This window comes from Silurus aristotelis (assembly GCF_946808225.1).
Source record: "Silurus aristotelis genome assembly, chromosome: 7".
In the NCBI taxonomy this organism is placed as follows: domain Eukaryota; kingdom Metazoa; phylum Chordata; class Actinopteri; order Siluriformes; family Siluridae; genus Silurus; species Silurus aristotelis.
The window spans coordinates 6,304,752-6,327,105 of NC_139580.1; the positions used below are offsets into that span (position 1 = coordinate 6,304,752).

The 22,354-nt window shown below is 36.7% G+C and overlaps 1 protein-coding gene across 1 annotated transcript; it reads right to left on the reverse strand.

The window, feature by feature from the left end:
- Positions 1-6,891: 6,891 nt before the first annotated feature.
- LOC310729130 (secretagogin-like) lies at positions 6,892-21,322 on the reverse strand. The gene is made up of 11 exons (XM_083547195.1): positions 21,028-21,322; positions 20,855-20,925; positions 14,230-14,301; positions 14,037-14,126; positions 13,196-13,252; positions 12,240-12,317; positions 11,530-11,585; positions 9,608-9,653; positions 9,459-9,518; positions 9,303-9,371; positions 6,892-7,905 (listed from the first exon to the last, which is right to left on the reverse strand). The coding sequence occupies exons 1-11, from the start codon at positions 21,077-21,079 to the stop codon at positions 7,777-7,779; spliced, it is 780 nt and encodes a 259-aa protein (XP_083403321.1). The 5' UTR covers positions 21,080-21,322; the 3' UTR covers positions 6,892-7,776.
- Positions 21,323-22,354: the final 1,032 nt, after the last annotated feature.

Sequence of the window (22,354 nt, forward strand, 5' to 3'; positions counted from 1 at the left end):
ATGTGATAAGGAGGTGATGGGTGGGTATGGTTTTAAGGAGAGGAATGTGGAAGGGCAGATGGTGGTAGATTTTGCTAAAAGCATGAAAATGGCAGTGGTGAACACTTATTTTAAGAAGAAGAATGATCATAGGTGTATCAGAGTGGAGGAAGGTGCACACAGGTGGACTATGTTCTATATAGGAGATGCAACCTGAAGGAGATTGGAGACTGAAACATGTTGGCGGGGGACAGTGTAGCTAGACAGCATCGGATGGTGGTCTGTAGAATGGTTTTGGAGGTGAAGAAGAAGAGGAAGAAAGTGAAGAGTAAAAGAAAAATAAGATGGTGGAAACTGAAGGAGGAAGACTGTAGTGTGAGGTTCAGGGAAGAGGTCAGACAGGAGCTCGGTGGTGGTGAAGAGGTGCTGGATGATGTGGTGAAAGCCAAGGAAAAGGCATATGAGGAGCTGTATAAGAGGTTGGACACTAAGGAATAAGAAAAGGATCTGTACCGATTGGCCAGGCAGAGGGACCGAGCTGGGAAGGATGTGCTGCAAGTTAGAGTAAAAAACGATGGAGATGGAAATGTGTTGACTAGTGAGGAGAGTGTGTTGAGAAGGTGGAGGGAGTATTTTGAGCAGCTGATGAATGAGGAAAATGAGAGAGAGAGAAGGTTGGATGGTGTGGAGATGGTGAAGCAGGAAGTGGATAGGATTAGTAAGGAGGAAGTAAGAGCAGTGATTAAGAGGATGAAGAGTGGAATATCGGTTGGACAAGATGACATACTGGTAGAAGCGTGGAGATGTTTAGGAGAGATGCAGTGGAGTTTTTAACCTAACCTTTACCCTGATAGTAGGGTACCTGCAAGAGTGAAAGGGAAAGTTTATAGGACTGTGGTGAGACCTGCGATGTTTTATGGTTTAGAGACAGTGGCATTGAGTAAAAGACAGGAGGTGGAGCTGAAGGTATCAGCGTTGAAGATGTTGAGGTTTTCGTTGGGAGTGACAAGGATTAGCGGGACAGCCAATGTAGGACGTTTTGGAGACAAGGTGTGGGAAGCGCAATTGAGATGGTTTGGACATGTACAGAAGAGGGACATGTGGTATATCGGTAGGAGAATTCTGAGGATGAAGCCACCAGGAGGGAAGAAAAGAGGAAGGCCAAAGAGGAGGTTTATTGATGTGGTCAGGAAAGACATGCAGGTATTGGGGGTGAAAGAGCCAGATGTAGAGGACAGAGTAATATGGAGACGGATGACTCGCTGTGGCGACCTCTAATGGATGCAGCAGGAAGACGAAGATTGTAATCCAAAACACATGTGGGCGTGGCAGATGGATCCTCTGCATCCTTAATTAATGATGATCTGCTGGGGTGACCCCTGATGGGAGAAGCCGAAGAAGAAGAAAAATGAGAAGACATTGTATGTACAACATTGTATTAACATACAAAATTATTATACACAGTGCATATAAACTGATGGTATGTAGAGGATATCTACGATATTTTAAGAATAAAAAATTATGTATAAATAACATTATTACAGTCATAATTATACACACACACACACACACACACACACACACACACACACACACACACACACACACACACACACACACACACACACACACGTCATTCCTACTGCACACTTCACTGCCATCACACTGTCCTCATACATGTCACATTGTCCTCATACATGTCCTCATACATGACCTGCACCACCCTCACATACTTTTCTGACACACCAGACTTCCTCATACAATACATTTACATTTACATTACATTTACATTTGAAGCTTTTAGCAGACGTTCTTGTCCAGAGCGACCTACAAAAGTGCTTCGAGTCTCTAGCAATGTATAAATCCACAGACAGACAGACAGACAGACAGACAGACAGACAGACAGACAGACAGACAGACAGACAGACAGACAGACAGACAGACAGATAGATAGATAGATAGATAGATAGATAGATAGATAGATAGATAGATAGATAGATAGATAGATAGATAGGTGAGACAGCCAAAAAGGTACTTGGTGTGACAGGAGGCAGGAGAACAAGGAGATGCAGCAGCAGGTGAAGAGGAATGTGGAGAAAGCCAAAGAAAAGGCATATGAGAAGTTTGACACTTAGGAAGGCACCCTGTCGTACGCTTTCTCCACAAACACACCATGCCACTCCTTCTGACCTTCTCTATACTTCACCATCAACATTCTCAAAGCAAATAATGCATCTGTGGTGCTCTTCCTCTGCATGAAACCATACTGTTGCTCACAGATGGTCACCTCTTCTCTCAGCCTGGCTTCCACTACTCTTTCCCATAACTTCATGGTGTGACTGATCGACTTAATTCCCCTGTAGTTACTGCAGGTCTGCACATCTCCCTTATTCTTAAATATCACACTCCTTTTTCATTCCTCAGGCATCCTCTCACCTTCCAAAATCCTGTTAAACAACCTGGTTAAAAACTCCACTGCATCTCTCCTAAACATCTCCATGCTTCTACTGGTATGTCATCTGGTCCAACCGACTTTCCACTCTAGATCCTCTTAATCGCTGCTCTCACTTCCTCCTTACTAATCCTATCCACTTCCTGCGTTACCATCTCCCCACCACCTACCTTCTCTCTCTCTCTCTCTCTCTCTCTCTTCTTATACAGCTCCTTATATGCCTTTTCCTTGGCTTTCACCACATCCCTCTTTACCTGCTGCTGCATCTCCTTTTACTCCTGCCTACTTTTCTCATCACTCTGTCGATCCCAATTCTGTTTCTACAACCTTTTTCTCCTTATGCTGTCCTGTAGTTCCTCATTCCACCACCATGTTTCTATCTATCTATCTATCTATCTATCTATCTATCTATCTATCTATCTATCTATCTATCTATCTATCTATCTATCTATCTATCTATCTATCTATCTATCTATCTATCTATCTATCTATCTATCTATCTATCTATTCATTGTCACTAAGGCTCAAATGACTACTAGGTGGCAGCATTGCAGCACATAAGAGAGTAATGTTAGACTCAGTGTCCTGATCATCAGTGAGAGATGACTCTTCTCCGTGGTTTTGTTTTTCTTCATCACAGAGTTGCTCACAGCACACAGATATGTACTTCCAAACATGCAGAGCGTTTGAGCAACCTGTAGACAAAAATAGGGCAACATTTCAGGAATTAATTGTAAAAATTGTGCCATGCCCACAGTTGCCAGTTATAATACAAACATGATATTACATCACAGACGGGATATAATGGGTCTATAGGCCTGGCCCATTACAGCACAGATAAAATCTTTCTTTCTTTGCATTTCCCAGTTTGTCAGAACGAGGGGCAAGAGCACAGGGCCAGCCATAATAGAGTGCCCATGGAGCATAGACAGGGTGCCCTATCATGGGTGCCAAACACAACTACAGGGTAGTATACACACCCAAAGGGTAGTATACACACATAATTGGTCATATAAATACCTGCAGTGCAAACTAGTGGTATGTTGGTGGTCAAAATGAAATTGGTCATGTGTTTGGGAATATGTTTGACATACCAGCTTTGGGGTTGAACTCATATAAACATAATCAGTACTGGAGGTGGAGTTGATGCTGAATTGGTTCTAATAACAGAATGACTTGAAGTCTCATAATACAACAATTTGCCCACAATTAAATGTATTTATTAATAATTTAGAGTTTTCATTTTTTATAAATTTATAGTTACATTTTATGTTATAAAATGTACTTTAATGTTAAAAAATGAAACAACTTAGTTCTTTTCACAACAGCAAAAAACAGTCATCAGTTCTTCAGACTGCAGTTTGTTATCAGTAAGAAACTTGTAAATGAAAATGTAAAGCAAAATCAGTGTGTTTGACTCTTATATAACATTGACATTAGAGATTCCTGCCCATAATTGTTAAATAAACCTTTTCTGTCACAAACATTTTACCATACAAACAATCACACACTATACAGAGCATCATGTCACTGTATACATTGTTACTAAAACCAATAATGCATTTTAAAAGGTTCATAAACATGTGAAAGGCCTTGTGTTTGGAACTAATGTCAGAACATCTGATATGCATGAGCTGTGGACTCTCTCGCTTATACTATAGTCACTTACTGTACTTATTGTCATTGATGCTTGCAGTGCAAAACTGAAATGCAGCACGCATTTCTTTTTGACGGTTTTTAATAAAAAATATTAACAAATAAAAAAATATAAAAGAGGCGAAATTAAAACCTTCAGCACAACACACGTTTATTCACGACATCCTTTTTTACTTAAATATATAAAAATAAAAAATAAACCGAATTTATTTATTTTTTAATCAGTAAACATTTGTTTTATTGATGCGCCAAGTCTTAAATCAGCACTAAAATCCGCCATGATGTGCACAATTAACCCTCTGGGGTCAACAAACGCGCCATTGCGTTATGTGGCATTTTTTACTCAAACAAATCTTTTTGATTGTACAGATGGGAGCAATAAATCATACTAATCTGTAAAGCGTCTACTTCTATTTTTATACACTCATAATAACAACAAAACTCTGTGCTTTTGTAAAATAAAGAAAACAGACAGGGGGCGCTCTATGTCGTCTCTGTGTCTGTCATCTCTCTTGACAGACACATACATAAAACAACCTAAATCTCAGTGAATACTTGCCCCACAGACATAATACATATAAATGAATAGAAAGCTCAAAATGTCTATCCATATGAAAGTCAAAGTTTCTTCCGTCTGATGATTTACGTAACTTAAAACACCATAATTACTTTAAAATATTTATGAAAAACTTGAAAAGTATTAATTTAAGGTACATTATAGAACAGATAAAAATCTGTGGTTAAGTTAATCACACATAAATGTGATTAACGGGTACTTTTTTACTTAAGTACATGTCAAAGCCCACACTTCTTAACTTTAACTTGAGTAAAAAAAGTATAGTCAGTACTTCAACTTTTATACTTTATACTTTTATGTGGGGTTTTTAATAATGTTAGCGTTCTGACAGTTGGAATTTTAAGATGTAGAATAGTAAATACTTGTTTGCATTGAAAAAACACACTTTTTTGTGTAGGAGTCTAATATTTATTAATAATTATTTTAATCAGATAGAAAAAATATGGCTATTAAATATACTATTTGTGTAATATTGATGATTAACTTAGAGGTTTGTTTATTTTTAGACAGAATTGTGTGGGGAAAAAAAATGAAATGGGGACAAAGTCAGGCACAGCAGCAATACGTTTAAGGTTTCTTCGAGAAGAAACCACGTCAGAGACAGGTAGATGCAGTACAGTGCAGTTGAACACACTTATTGTCTGTTCAGTGTTTTTTATTTATAAAAAGAGAGATGCATTGTGCAGTGCTATTGTTATGTCATCCCACTTGTGTTAGGGCACATGACTTGTTCTCGGTCCCCCTCTGACCGGTTCTCGGTGTAATGCTACACCATTAAAAAAAATCCTAGAATCGCCCCTAGAATCAAGTATTTAAACAGACCATTGGTATAAAAAAATTTAATCCAGACCTTTACAAATCCGAATCCTCAAAAATCAAGATGCACCAGGTTCAAAAGCCAAAATGGTCGAAATTTAAAAGCAGGCCTGGTGGGACAAACCCAAACCTCCCCCTCACTCTGTGCACTGGAGTCAGTGCTGATGGGAAATAATGAGTTTTGTGACACTAACTCTCACTTTCTGGTTCATTCCTGTGTTCAAAGGAAGGGTAATATATAGTCCAGTCTCTCCGAGTGGTGTGGAGATGAGCCTCTAATGACAGGCAAATACATGATCATTATGCAGTACTGCAATTACACACACACACACACACACACACACACACACACACACACACACACACACACACACACACACACACACACACACACACACACACACACACACATATATATATCATGTTGCTTTACAGCTTTACAACAGGCACCAATTTTTCCAACCCATTTCCATTTACACTGACCCACCAATCAACATAGTTTAGTTCCTACACCTCCTCTCTCTCTCTCTCTCTCTCTCTCTCTCTCTCTCTCTCTCTCTCTCTCTCTCTCTTACTTTCTTTCTCTCTATTTGTCTTTTTGCCTAACTTATTTAATAGTTTTACATCCATTCACTTCTTTGCTTCTTTCTTTGATGTTATGTTAATAGGTGATTGAGGTCTTCCTCACCCTAAATGCTTAAATAAAAATGAAGAAATATTTTCTTTAACCACATCCTGATCTTCAGCAATGTCACGCAGACTTCTTGAGGTTTAGGATACAGCAGGATTTACGGTCTATATCTATAAACATGTTAAAAAAGTCACCTCAGAGCTGAACACTGCTGTGGAAACATTATGGGGTAGCCATTTTGAATAATTAAAAATAGCCATAGTGCAAATCTGCATTATTAGCTTTAGCATTAGGATTTCAGGATTTAAAAGTTGAAATTATAGTTATAGAATAATTATATATATAGAATAATAGTTAGATTAGCATCCAAGCTTAGCATCGGAGCTGCAGTGCGAAGCAAACTAAACACACTTTACACACACCATAAACAAGCGGCAAAACTCCTAAATTACCTAATTAACTAACTTTAACTGATGCTTATTAAAATGTATCAACTGCAGAATCTTTTTCAGCTGAAATGCTAACGTTTGGAATTTTATCTTTCACAGCTAACAATGTTAGGCTAGTTTTTCAAAATGGTTCTAGGCATGTTCAACTTTTCCAAGTGTGCAGAAATTCCAGAAAAAAACAAAAAAATGCAGAGCTTGTTGATGTTATTACAGCATTGCTTACGAGAGGGGCTTTGTTTATCAAGCTGGTTACGAACAACTTTTCTTTGTAAATGAACGATGGTAGGATTTACAAAGGAAATGAATGTATGACTAATAAGACTCACTCACGTGAACCTTGATTAGCTTTAATCGCAAAATTCACGTCATAATTGGTAAATTGCTTCAATTTTTCACAAACACAAAGGACAGTTTAGTAACGGAAGATTTGCATTATTTTAAATGTTCTAATTCTGACAGGAATTTTCACTTATGTGGAAAAAAAAGACAAATTTGTTAAACATTTGATATCAGCTATCATCGTTAGCGTTAACATTTAAGTTAGCGTTAACATTCCATGTTCTGAGGTTTTTGTGTAACTAAAACACTTCTGTCTCATTTAGTGAGTAATATTTTATTAGCCGTGTGTAGTCGACCATAAGTGCAAGATTTTCAAAATGTTCTCACAGGACTGTATTTTTAAGATCAGGCAATGCAGACGTTGAATGTAAAAACAGCTATAATATTAGCATTCACATTTTCTTTCTGTGTCAGGACCTTTATTTTTGAGAATTCCTTTTTCTTTCCACATTATCATTCTTTTTATGATACCGTAATGACCTCAAACACTTTTAACTTTCAGTTTCAGTTCACCAAATCCTGTGTAACACAATATCACATTTATTTATTAATCACCACAGAAGGTTTAGAGAAGTACACAGTATACATCAAATTCTAGGGATATATTCTTTTTTAAGTCAACACCAATCTAACTACAGTACATCAACTCTTCAAGTTAACAAAGTTAAATGAGCATCCAATGCAGTGTTTAGTCCTCATGCATTACTGCTTAAACTGCTATATGGCATTAGCATTAGCAAGTGGCCTGTGTGTGTGTGTGTGTGTGTGTGTGTGTGTGTGTGTGTGTGTGTGTGTGTGTGTGTGTGTGTGTGTGTGTGTGTTTGTGTGTGTGTGTGTGGTGTACATGACAGTAAAAGGTTGCTTTGTGTGCTGCACATCAGGGAGCCAACTTCAGCCCCAGACACAGTGCCAGCTCGTTCTTCTGGATCTTTCCATCTCTGTTGACATCACAGTGGCTAAGCAGGGCTTGTTTGAACCTGTCCAAGTCTGTTCCACTTAGGTTGGGCTAAAGGACAACAATGAGAAGGGGAAAAAATTTGTAAACATTTCATCTTAAAATACACACTTGAACGAAGAACCAATAAATCAAAAAGCAAGAGATTTCTGGTGTCTGACATTAGCGTTTTTAACATTTTTTATTTTCTATGATTATGATTCCTAGCAATGAACAAAAAGCTCACAGCAAGTAGGTCAGCTATATTCTGTTTGCATTAAAGGACAGTAATTTACCTCAGAAATTTTATGACACAATAGCTTTTATAAAATGCCAGAAGTATTTGTTAAAAATATGTACTTATAAGATTCCAAAAATGCAAATGTACTAATTTCTATTTGCAATTCCAATAAATTTTAATGTACTATTTTGCTTTCGAATGTCAGTTTATGCCTCTGCCAGAGTGTATTTTGTTAGCTATGTGCTGAGGAACAAATCAGTTTGCCAAACAGCTAATAATACTAATAACTGAGCTAGCTAGATACAAAGTCTTTTACACAGTATAGGAGCCTGAGGGGATATCAACATTTACTTCAGATGTGTTGATGAAAATTACAAACAATTACAATTACAAACAAAGTCACACGTAGTTATTTAGCTTTCAGTGATTCAACCTAAAAATGGAGTTTTAGCTGTCAGTTTTAGCTGTCTATGTTTGTACATTTAATAACAATTTCATACATGCTCAGAAATGACATTTATTTAAATCAAGATTATCAAGCAAATCTTTAGGTCATCATCAGCAATATTAGCATCCAGTGCAAAACATTTCTTGACTGATTTTGTTGACTATGTTTGTAATAACTATAGACAATAAATATTTTACAATATAGTATTGTATACAATAAAAATGTAATGAAAAATGTCCATTCATTGTAACGGTTAAAGCACCTAGCATAGAACTGTAACGTCTTTTATAGAGACAACATAATGGTAGAGGGACAGTTGGACAAAAAACTAATTATCAGGAAAATGCTTGTAGAAAAAAATCTATTAAAACCTTCATGAAATTTCATTTTGATGATTATTATGGGAATTGTATTGAACTGTAATGGTGTAAGTCTTCTATTGGTGGCATGTTTTGACTAATGGATACCATTAAAAACCAATAGAACACTTTTTGGAACTTGATCACATGTTGGTATCAACTGGACACCAATATGGACCAACAGGACACTATTAAGCATCCTGATTCCAAAAAGTTTCTACAATTGGTTTGATTATAATGATTAAATGATCTGGTAATGTGCTAATGGTTTACAGTTGATGGTTTGGTAGTGGAAACCATTACAATTGTTTATATTGTGTATATTGTTATCTCTAGTTTTTCAGTCAGTTACAAAGAAAAGCCTTCATAAAATGAAAATTTTACATCATAAATGCTTGACATAATGACAAAAGATCTCTACCTTGACCAGCTCCATCATGTCTTTAACGAATCCATCCACCTCTGGTCCCTCCAGGGCTCCTGTTTTACTCTAACATGCAAAGTAGACTTATATTTAGCTAAGAGAAGCCATTAAAGCAGAACCTCAGGCTTTTAACATTTCCTGAATTAAACCTACCACATCATAGTGGGCAAAGATTTTTTCAAAATCTCTCGCTCTGTCATTTTGACTGCAGGCCTGGACGGAGACATTATTGATACATTATCCACACATGTATCGTACATACAGTTCATGTTTTGCGCAGCTTCATGAATCGAGATACTCACATCCATCTCAAACTTCAGCAGGAAGTTCTCCTTCAAGGACAGGATTCTAGAGACGCAAAAATAGATTTAAACCGATGCACCCGATCCACACACACACAAGAATTATAACCTGCACGATTGAGAACCACTTCTGAACAGTTAGGCTACATGTAAAAACAGGCAAAGGTTTGTGGATATCTGACCATAAGATTGATATGTGCTTGTACATTCCAGTCCACATTTAGTCCACATTTACTGTTACAGTTTTTCTCAGTTGCTGTTGGGGGGTTTCAGGATTTCTTGATATAAACTTTGGTTTGGATAAAAGTGCACAAAATCTGACTTCCTTCTGTATGGTATATGTGAGTCCCTGCAACACAAATTAATTTATTTGATTGCATATTTGATTTATACTGATTGCAAGAGACCGAACAGGATTCACACTTTTACTGTACTGTAGAAGTGTTTGTTTGTTGTTCATTACTTCAGAATGTTCTATTCTTTGTTTTGCTCTGTCTGTATTCTCCAATTGAAGGTTCAGGAATAGTTTATTATTGGTGCTGTATTGATGTTGTAAACTCTCCTTCATTAGTGACAGTTCCACACTTTTATTTTCCACTAGATTTTGAAGTGTGCTTGTGGGGATTTGTGGGAATCCATTTAGCTAAATGTGCGTTAGTTAAGTCAGGTATTGATGTATTTGAGGTGAGGAGGCCTGAGGTGCAGTCAGCATTCACATTTATGTCAACTCTGTTTAATAGGGTTAAAAACAATAACTCTCTAGCATTCCACTTAAAATCTACTATCCTCACCCATGAAAGCCATATCTTTCATGAGCTTGCTTTGTGCAGGAACAGGTTTGGGTGTCCCAAAGACAATTGTGTGCCTCTAATTTGTATGCCACTATATAGTCTATGCAAAGGATAATCCACAGCTAGATGTGTGTTACATGTAATTTTAATGTACAGTGCAAAGTGCATAAAAATGGTGTGAGGCCTCACACCTAGCTGTAGATCATCACCTTATACTTGCCAGAATTGAAACGTTAATGCTGTCATTGATGTTTGCAAAACTAACTAAAATAATATATGAAATATTTAAAATAATTATGTCCATATAATGCATTTTATTATTATTTTTATTATTATTATAATTATTATAATTTTTTTGTATAGAGCTAGAATTCTGCTTATTCTAAATTACACACAGAGGTAAAGTACGGTGATTAGATTACACTTATGGGTTTTAGTAAATAGTCATTAAGAGAGATTATTATATAGAATATTATAAAGAAATATAAAATATTTCTGGATTTTTATTTGAAATATTTCATTAAAGATGTAACAAGTCTGACATTTATGTTGTATTTCTGTCTTTATATTAAAAAAAAAACCCTGAAATTTCATAAGGGTGTGAAGACAGATAGATAGATAGATAGATAGATAGATAGATAGATAGATAGATAGATAGATAGATAGATAGATAGATAGATAGATAGATAGATAGATAGATAGATAGATAGATAGATGTGTGAGTTTATATGTGTCTACTAATAATAAAGTTGTTGTGTTACTTCTTTGTTAAAAATCTATATTAAGTTCAATAAGATCATTAGGATTATGTTTACAATATCTGTCTCAATCAGTATGATACTTTGACTTGAAGTGACTGAACTGACAAGAACTACTGAGGTGTTGAATTTACACTCCAGCCAATCAGAAACAAGTATTTAGATTGGCTGGATAATTTGGCTCAGATAATTTGTCTTTGAATGGTAGAAAATACATGGGTACCAATATGTACTTATATTAGAAATAAACAGCGAGTGTTCCTTTGATATTACTGTCCAAGTGACAAGGTGGTGGAGCTCTAAATAAATAATTTTCAGACATTGTGTAATAAATTTGTAAATCTAAAACAATATAATAGATTTATAATAATACCTGGCCAGATCATTTAAATCCAGGTGGCCATCTTGGTTTTTATCGAACATCTTCATCTGTGAAAGAGAAAAACCCAAAGAAATAATAATAATTATAATAATAAACAGCCAATATAAATGGTCCAGGATCATCATCAGTAAGAATAAGGAGATGGTGTTTAAAATAAAGTAAAATAAAGAAACAAAACTATACAGTACCTATACCTATAAGGTAGAACATTCCATTAGTCCCGTGATTTAACTGACAAGAACGACTGGTGTGTTCAAGGGTTTGAACCCATCCAATCAGAATCGAGTATTTAGACAGACCATAGTAAAACACTGTTCATAACTGATATTATAATGTTTTGTAATAACATACCTATACCTATAGCTATAAGCTATACCTACAGTATAAGGCAGTACATACAATAAATAAATAAATAACCTTATAAAACATCAACGCATGCCATAGAAAATGTATCTTATTTTTTATTCATTTGTGTTTACTATAACTCACATTAAAGCAGCTATTAAAAATAGAGATCTCTTGATGTCCTTACAGCAAAACCTTGCCATATGAACAGTTATACCTGGTTCTTTTATTTTTTTTATTTTTATATATTAGACAAAACTTATAATATTATAGTATTTATAGTAAAATCTATAGTACTCTATTTTTCTGTTCTGCATTGGTGACGAGATTTGAGAACAATGGTGTCAGGAACGTACGATGGTGTTGGTGTACAGCTCCAGTTTATCCGGTGCGATGCTCTTGTTGTGCTGCTCAAGCAAATCTTCAAGGAAACTCTGGAGATAAGACACAGGGCACAAACAGAGCTCATACAGCTGTACTGCAGCCAAAAATCTGGGATAAACTGTGTTTCTTTACATACAGTGCCTGTGAAAAGCTCTGAAACCTAGTATTTTATGGAAACTGGACAATGTATGACTGGACAAAAGCTCTGTTGATAGATGAGTCCAAATTTGACATTCTGGGCTCTAACTCTAGAACTTGTGTAAGACGGAGAACAGGAGAGAAGATGTCAGCAGACTGCTTCACCCCCACAGTTAAACATGGAGGTGGATGCTTAATGGTTTGGGGTTGTTTTGGAGACTTCAAGAAAGTGAAAGGAATCCTACACCAACATGACAACCAATCCATACTTATATTCCAACACCATGCAATTCCGTTTGGACTGCAGCTCATTGGAACTGACTTCACCATCCAACAAGACAATGATTCGAAACATATGTCCGAACACTTAAATGTTATTTAGAACAAAACATCATCATTTGGTGTGTTTATTATCTACCTCTATCTGAAACATGTGCTTTGGTAAAATATTTGTTGAAGAATTCAATAGTGCTTTATGGAGAAAAATCTTTTTGGATCAAATCGAAAAAAAAAAATTCGATTTGCTAGACAAATAAAAACAATTGACCATTGTGAATACAGTTATTGATTTATGCAGCTAGACCTTTTTATAAAAACAGTGTGAAGGCAGAAAGCCTGAAGAAACAAGACTGAACCAGGACCAGACCAGACACTGTAATTAACATTAACATGTAAATTCTTGTTTTTTCCTCAAAAATCTATTGAAAGAGAAAATAGAAATGTACAACAGAAAAAAATTATTTAATATGCCGTTAAAAACACTTTTATATGATTCAAAGTTAAATGATACCTTCAGTTCTACAGCTGATATGAAGCCACTGCTGTCTGCATCGTAACGTCTCCATATCTGCAGAATGATAAAATGGGTCACTGTTAAGATTTGTGAAATCGTGACCTAATCCAGCTCTCACACTACACATAGCACAGTTAACACTTGATAGAAGGTGGACAGGATCGAAATGTCTTCTTTATCAATTTCTCACTCCTTCAATTTTCTGATCTGGTTACTATTATCAACTACAACTTATTACATTATAAGTAAAGGATTGTTTAGGGGAAGTTTTACGCTATGGTTCTTCCCCAAACTGTTAGGAGGCACCCATTTGTGACAATGACCATGACAATGCTCCTGTGCACAAAGCTAGCTCCATTAAGATATGCATTACATGGATTGGAGTGGAAGATCTAATTCAGCTGAGTTCCGACCTCAACCCTATTGAACACCTTTGGAATTAATTGGAACACCCCAGGCCTCCTTACCTCACCTCCATGCACACTACAAAATCTAGTGGAACATCTTCCCAGAAGAGGGGAGGTTATTATAACAGCAACTGGGAACTATATTTGGAATGGGATGTCCAAAAAACACATACCAATCTTATGGTCAGATATCCACATACCTTTGTCTTTATCGTGTAAGTGTTTAAGAGCTAATATTAGGGTCCGTTATGATCTCCAGACCTTTAAAACCTTTAACTATCATATTTATAATTATAACATGAGATAACCAGTATTAGATCTTAACGGATTCTTTATTGTATTCAAAAATCATAATAAGTAAGAATTTGATTTGAATAAGAGCTGAGAGCAGATAAAAAATAGCAAAATCTGGAAAAAACATCTGGCCTCACCCTCATAAACTCCACGCTGTTGTCTAGGGGCGTCTCTCTGCGGAACAGCAACAGGAAGTGCTCCTCTTCAGGCAGGACAATGCTGGACACCTGTAGGAATGTGTGTGTTTGTGTGTGTGTTTAACTGGAAAGAGATTGGCATACAGAGCATGAATCTAAAGTTTGTTTTTTGGGGTCCTACAAAACAACCTACCTGATAGATTTGCAGACGGCCTCCTGCACTCACGTCTCTGAGTCGCTGCAGTCTGTCCTCTATTAGCTTGTCCTTTGAACAGAAAAACTTGCTTAACTTATAAGAAAAAAATGTAAAACAGTGTTTATGTTGTTAGAAAGCATGCTGTCAGCATCAACACTTGGTAGTTGTCACTTGCTGAATCTTTTTATTCAGGGCTACTGGGCTATATATATATATATATATATATATATATATATATATATATATATATATATATATATATATATATATATATATATATATATATATATATATATACACAGTAAGGAAAATAAGTATTTGAACACCCTGCTATTTTGCAAGTTCTCCCACTTAGAAATCATAGAGGGGTCTGAAATTGTCATCGTAGGTGCATGTCCACTGTGAGAGACATAATCTAAAAAAAACTAATCCAGAAATCACAATATGATTTTTAAACTATTTATTTGTATGATACAGCTGCAAATAAGTATTTGAACACCTGTCTATCAGCTAGAATTCTGACCCTCAAAGACCTGTTAGTCTGCCTTTAAAATGTCCACCTCCACTACATTTATTATCTTAAATTAGATGCACCTGTTTGAGGTTGTTAGCTGCATAAAGACACCTGTCCACCCCATACAATCAGTAAGAAACCAACTACTAACATGGCCAAGACCAAAGAGCTGTCCAAAGACACTAGAGACAAAATTGTACACCTCCACAAGGCTGGAAAGGGCTACAGGGAAATTGCCAAGCAGCTTGGTGAAAAAAGGTCCACTGTTGGAGCAATTATTAGAAAATGGAAGAAGCTAAACATGACTGTCAATCTCCCTCGGACTGGGGCTCCATGCAAGATCTCACCTTGTGGGGTCTCAATGATCCTAAGAAAGGTGAGAAATCAGCCCAGAACTACACGGGAGGAGCTGGTCAATGACCTGAAAAGAGCTGGGACCACCGTTTCCAAGGTTACTGTTGGTAATACATTAAGACGTCATGGTTTGAAATCATGCATGGCACGGAAGGTTCCCCTGCTTAAACCAGCACATGTCCAGGCACGTCTTAAGTTTGCCAATGACCATTTGGATGATCCAGAGGAGTCATGGGAGAAAGTCATGTGGTCAGATGAGACCAAAATAGAACTCTTGGGTCATAATTCCACTAAATGTGTTTGGAGGAAGAAGAATGATGAGTACCATCCCAAGAACACCATCCCTACTGTGAAGCATGGGGGTGATAGCATCATGCTTTGGGGGTGTTTTTCTGCACATGGGACAGGGCGACTGCACTGTATTAAGGAGAGGATGACCAGGGCCATGTATTGCGAGATTTTGGGGAACAACCTCCTTCCCTCAGTTAGAGCATTGAAGATGGGTCGAGGCTGGGTCTTCCAACATGACAATGACCCGAAGCACACAGCCAGGATAACCAAGGAGTGGCTCTGTAAGAAGCATATCAAGGTTCTGGCATGGCCTAGCCAGTTTCCAGACCTAAACCCAATAGAGAATCTTTGGAGGGAGCTCAAACTCCGTGTTTCTCAGTGACAGGCCAGAAACCTGACTGAGCTAGAGAAGATCTGTGTGGAGGAGTGGGCCAAAATCCCTCCTGCAGTGTGTGCAAACCTGGTGAAAAACTACAGGAAACGTTTGACCTCTGTAATTGCAAACAAAGGCTACTGTACCAAATATTAACATTGACTTTCTCAGGTGTTCAAATACTTATTTGCAGCTGTATCATACAAATAAATAGTTAAAAAATCATACATTGTGATTTCTGGATTTTTTTTTTTTAGATTATGTCTCTCACAGTGGACATGCACCTACGATGACAATTTCAGACCCCTCCATGATTTCTAAGTGGGAGAACTTGCAAAATAACAGGGTGTTCAAATACTTATTTTCCTCACTGTATATATATATATATATATATATATATATATATATATATATATATATATATATATATATATATATATATAGGGGTAGCTTGGACGACCATTTCTTTAGACCACTAGTACCAGAACTTTTGTAGAAAGATCCATATTTTACATGCTCTCTTCATCCGATTTCTGTATATTTTTATACATTGATCTTAGTTACTGTAAGCTTGTTTTAAAAAAAAAATTTATTTGTGTGAAGACAAGTCACAGCCCAAGTCACACCTTTGACCATTTCCAGCATCTGTGTAACTTACTGTTTTCTTTGTTGTGTTGATAATACTACACAAGAAACTGCTGAATTTACCCCATAAAAGAAAAAAGTCAACATGTAATTGGGTAGTGGTAGCTCAGTGGTTAGGATTTTGGATCAAAAATCCCGCTGCCACTGCTGAGCCCTTGAGCAAGGCCCTTAACCCTCAACTGCTCAATTGTATGAATGAGATCATTCGTAATTGTAATTTGTAATTTGTGATTTTCTTGGTAAAAGGGCTTTTGCTGCAATGCTGTAAATGTAAATGTTTGAATTTAACACACATGTAAGTCATGTGAATGAAAGTCAAGATTAGATGTAGGTCATGTGACTGTAAGTCAACTCTAGATAAAAAAAAAAGGTCATGTGACTGTAAGCCAACATTAGATGTAAGTCATGTGATTTAAATTTAACACTAACATGGAAGTCATGTGACTGTAAGTAAACTTTAGATACAAAAAGTCATGTGACTGTAAGCAAACACTAAGATGGAAGTCATAAGATTCTAAGTCAGTTGTAAGCAAATGAAAGTAAAGTGGATTTAATTGTCACGACTTACATTTTGCTTTACTTATACTTACAATCGACTGTTAATGCTAACATCACCTCCAGAATGCATTCAAGGTATATTGCAGTATTTTATGGGAAACTATTGTCTGAAAATGCATCATTTTTGTACAGTTTGATAAAGTTTAAATGGAAAATAGTGTTACCGTCAGAATTTAGGCACTTTACAAAGTCTTGCTTCTACATTATGCTGCACAAATACAACATAAACAAGGTGCTTAAACACTTGTATTGCTTTAGACTAGGTTAGTAACATATTGTTTACTAGACTTTTTTTTTTATACCTCATGCAATGTTACAAGTTTTTTTTTTGCGTTATTGTTCCCTAAGTACCCTCCATACTTTTAAATGCAAAAAGTTGAGAAAAACAGGACTCTTCCTCATTCTTGCAATCAATTAGCCAGATGGCAAATTTATATGGTTTTGGTGGCCAGCTTTTGGAAACACACATTCAGCTGAATTTATTTTATAGCCTTTCCCAGATCAGTGACTCCACATATTTCCACATATAACATCTGAACAATGCATTCAGAAATGTTTTTTAACTTAAGCCACAGTTCTAATTATTACACTGTTGCAGGTTCTGTGCAAATTACTTCCTGTTTCGTTTGATGATACTTTATATAAATTTGGTATTTTATATTGCACAGGATATGCAACACTGGTGTACTCATGCCATAGTTTGTGTGTTTATAAAGTGCTTTTCTCTTTTGTGAAATATATGTACTTTTTACTCCACCATATTTAAAATGACAATAACCGTTACCATTTACATTTTCCACGGCAGGTTTATCTTCCGTGGCTTATTTATTCTGCAGAAGTGGCGATATTGCCATTGGCATTTTATTTGTCCATTGAATACTAATGGTTCTTCGAATTTGTGACATGATCCTGTCACTTTATTTGTTAATTGGAGATTCCTTTTTAGGAGATTGCTTTAGTATTTCTTGTCTTTTTTTTGACCGATTTGTTTGATCTTAGGTTCCTTTTTGCATGTTGTAAAGGCTGTTGTGTTGTAGGTTAATGCAGTGTTGAAGTGTACAATTTGATTAGAATTTTAGCCCACGTTCAATATGAGTCAAATACTCAAGTATGGTATAAATCAGATACTCTAAGATTTTTTCCCAAGTCATATTGGAACCAGTGACTTAAATTTCGAGTGGAGGAAGGTTTACGGTAAGGTATCTATACTTTTACTCAAGTATGATTTTCAGGTACTCTTTACACCTCTGGGGAAGTATGAGCAAAGCCAAGGATCATAGACCTATCATTCAAAGGTTAGTGTATGTTAATAATAGACACACAATGAAACACAGTTTTATACATTTCAGACATTTTAGTTAAAATCAATTGGTGTGTTGTCTGCATACACACGATTCAGCAGAAGAGATTAGCCATGAGGAATTTCTGATCTTCTGCAATGGCCAATATCACAAACTTGCTTACATCTAGAACTTAGGACCACAGGAAAAAATTTACAAATCGGAAATAAAATAAAAAATGGCACTAGGTGTTAACACCAACAGCTTCATTATTATCTTTTTCTAATAACTATTTTTTTTTTTCTTCGGCTGCTCCCATTAGGGGTCGCCACAGCGGATCATTCGTCTCAATATATCACTCTGTTCTTTACATTTGCCTCTTTCAAACCAACTACCTGCATGTCTTCCCTCAATGTCTTCCTTCTTTTCCTCCTTCCATTCTCAGCATTCGTCTACCGATGTACCCTGTGTCCCTTCTCTGCACATGTCCAAACCTTCTCAATTGCGCCTCTCTCACTTTGTCTTCAAACATCCTCTCTCTCTCTCTCTCTCTCTCTCTCTCTCTCTCTCTCTCTCTCTCTCTCTCTCTCTCACTCTCTCTCTCTCTCTCTCTCTTCCTGTATATTTATCAGGCATAACATTATAAAGACTGACAGGTGAAGTAAATGACTGATTATCTCTTCATCATGGCACCTGTTGGTGGGTGGGATATATTAGGCAGCAAGTGAACATTTTGTTCTCAAAGTTAATGTGTTCGAAACAGGAAAAACCCGCGAGCGTATGGATTTGAGCGAGTAGTTTGACAAGGGCTAAATTGTGACAGCTAGATGACTGGGTCTGAGCACCTCCAAAACTCCAGCTCTTGTGGGGTGTCCCAGGTCTGCAGTAGTCAGTGTTTATCAAAAGTGGTCCAAGAAAGGAACAGTGGTGAACCGGTGACAGTGTCATGAAGCACGGGGGGAGCGAAGGCTGGCCTATGTGGTCTGAATCAATAGACAAGCTCCTGTAGCTCAAGTAGCTGAGAAAAAGTTAATGCTGGTTCTGAGAAAAAGGAGTCAAAATACACAGTGCATTGCAGTTTGTTTTGTGTATAGGGCTGAGTAGCCACATACCAGTCAATATTAGGCAGGTGGTCATAATGTTATGCCTGATTGGTGTATATATATATATATATATATATAATTTGTATTTGAGAGGGTTTATGAAAATTTTTTTTTTATTATCAAAATACTTTAATGTTTTGTATTTTTCCAGTTTTAAAATACTGTAAAATACATATTACAAATGGGACCTCAGATTGGTGCCTACTCAGTATTTTTCCCAGACTTGTTGAGATCAGAACAGAAAATGTATCCATATGAAAGAAGGTGGTGAAGGTAAGAAACGTGCAGGCTTCCAGCTTTCAAATAAGCGTCCTAAATAAATCAATATTTGATTGCTAAATATTGTACCCTAAGTAAAGTAGCTGTTCAGTAGGATAATGATTTTGTACACCGTTGCATGAATGACTGCCTGGCACATAATTTATTATATTCATGTTTAACAATCAAATGATTAATCAGTTAGAAACTAGTTGTTATGAATACAGGTGAAATCAGTCGCCTGTTGAGTCGGTGTTGCTGATGCAAAGTAGCCCTGCGTTACCAAACACCAAGTAACTAAATTAGGATAGAATTATGAGTCAATTGCAAACTGTTAAACAATAAACAATAATAAAGTTTAAAGTTGGTTATTTTAAAACTAACCTTCATCTGGGAGATCACAGGGAAATGTATGTGAATATTTGACCTGTTAACTGCATATGTCAGATTTATTGTGTGACTCTGCCTGAGAAAAGCTGTTGCTATCAAACATTGTTTAGTTAATCAGCTGAGTTAATGTAATGGTGAAATAGAGATCAAATAGGACAATTGATGGAAGGTTTACGAAGAAATGTAATGCTGCCTTGTAAAGGTATTGTATGTATTTTGTAGGTTAATGTGATACACTTAAAGTTAAGGTACTTTATTTTAAAATACTTTTTTTTTTTTTCGCCCAACCCTGTAAATTACATTATTATATCCATATTATATAATAAACTATTGAAGGTGTGTGATACAATCTATTATGTGATATACTCCAAGCATGACCATTACATTGCCATTATACACATCACAATAAGGATGGTTATGGTTCCTGGATGCTCATGAATGGGGTAGAGCTCCCCCTTATTCATAAAACTGTCCATTATAGCAAATGCAATTTTTCATCTATTGTATCCTGCACAGTGAATATACTTGGGAAATTCCAAATTCAGTATGGATCGATCATACTAAAGCACTTATAAAGCATTAAAACACACACAAATGTGGAACGAGTGCACAGCCCACGCACTGAAAACACAACATTGTTCGCAGAATGTCATTAAAAATTCATAGCTATTCCAAAGAATACACATTCATCACAGGTGACAGATGGAAAAATAACAGTACAAAGATAAAATGTGTTTTCGAAAGAAAACAAAAGCAGCCCTTTTGAAGTGATGAGTTGACCAGTTTGCTGTAGTGTGTTTTTTCCAGGAAACATACGCAGCTCCATAACATTTAGAGGAATAAATATCTGGCTTACTGTCACCCCTGATTTCTTCACAACGTGCCGGAAAAACTCGTCCACATGCTTCCCCTCGATGAAGCCGTGATCTGTCATGATACAAACACACAGTTTCTTTCCACACTTCTTCTTTAAACAGTACTGAAAGTAAACCAGAGCATGCAGATATAAAGTTTAAAGCCCAGGCTTACCGTTTGGATCGAACAAACCCCACACTTGCAGAAAAGCAGCAGCACTTTCCATTATGCCAAGAGTTTAAGAGAGTAGATGGAGGTACAGTAGTGTAGATGTAGTGAGCAGCTGAGCTCCAGCAGGTGACTGAGTGCTCTCCTAGGCTGCTAAAATGAATATAATTCTAAATGTGTGTCCTTTTAGAGTGGCTTTAAGTCCACCTCTGGTCACAGAGAGAGGGAGGAGGGGTGGGAGGGCACAACTGCTCATTAATTATCTCACCCACACATAATGAGGCCGATCCGAGACAACACACAATCACTGGGGACGCCAGTATACGGGCACGTGGGTATTATTTGAGGAAGAGGTCAGGATGCGAGAACGAATGAAAGAGACGCAGCTGCAGAAAGTGTGATGTCGGAATTTGCATAAAAAAATACAACATACTGTATGCACCAAAAAAGGGGTGGAGTTTTAGCTTGACAATGTTTCGAGAACCTTCTTTTTTTCCAGATGTATCTCCTTATCCAGGCATATACATAACACATCTCATAACCTTGTGGCTCAAGGAGTTCATGTGTCAAGTATGTTCATTTACATTACCATTTATGGCATTTAGCAGACACCCTACAAAAGTGGTTTGAGTCTCTATCAATTAAAGAAATCAACACTGGTACACTGTTGAGAGGATTATTTATTTATTTATTAGGTTTTTTATGAAAAAGACAAAGCAAACCTGGAAAAGTTCACTCACTCATTCATGCCAAGATGCAATTTAGAATCGCCAATCCAGTGACTGACCACTAGAAGTTGTGAAATACTTTGCTGTATCCACACCCAGACTGAATCTAATCTCCTGGTCTAGGCTAAAGTATGAGCTTTTAACTAAAATCTTTTATTACACACAGTAGAGGCAGTGTTATACGAATTAAACCATCCCTGTACTCGAGTTCCTACCATCAGGGAAACGGTTCCGAAGCATTCGGGCCGTCACATCCAGACTGTGCAACAGTTTTTTCCCGCAAGCCATCAGGCTCCTCAACAAAGAACTGAACTGAACTCTCTCTCACACACACCCACACACCCACACACACTTACACACAACTGTGTGACTGATCTGCACAAACCGGACTCAACACCCATCATACACTTTGTTCACCCAGGTTTCAATACCAATCACACTTTTCACTATCGCAAAATGTTTACATGCCGTCTGTTGCTGATTCCGGGACTTGTTATTTTGCACAATATTCTGTCCAAATCCTTTCACTGTTCACTTTATTTTTGATTGCTGCTACTGCTGAATCGCACAAATTCTGTTTACATTTTTCTGTTTACACTGCACCT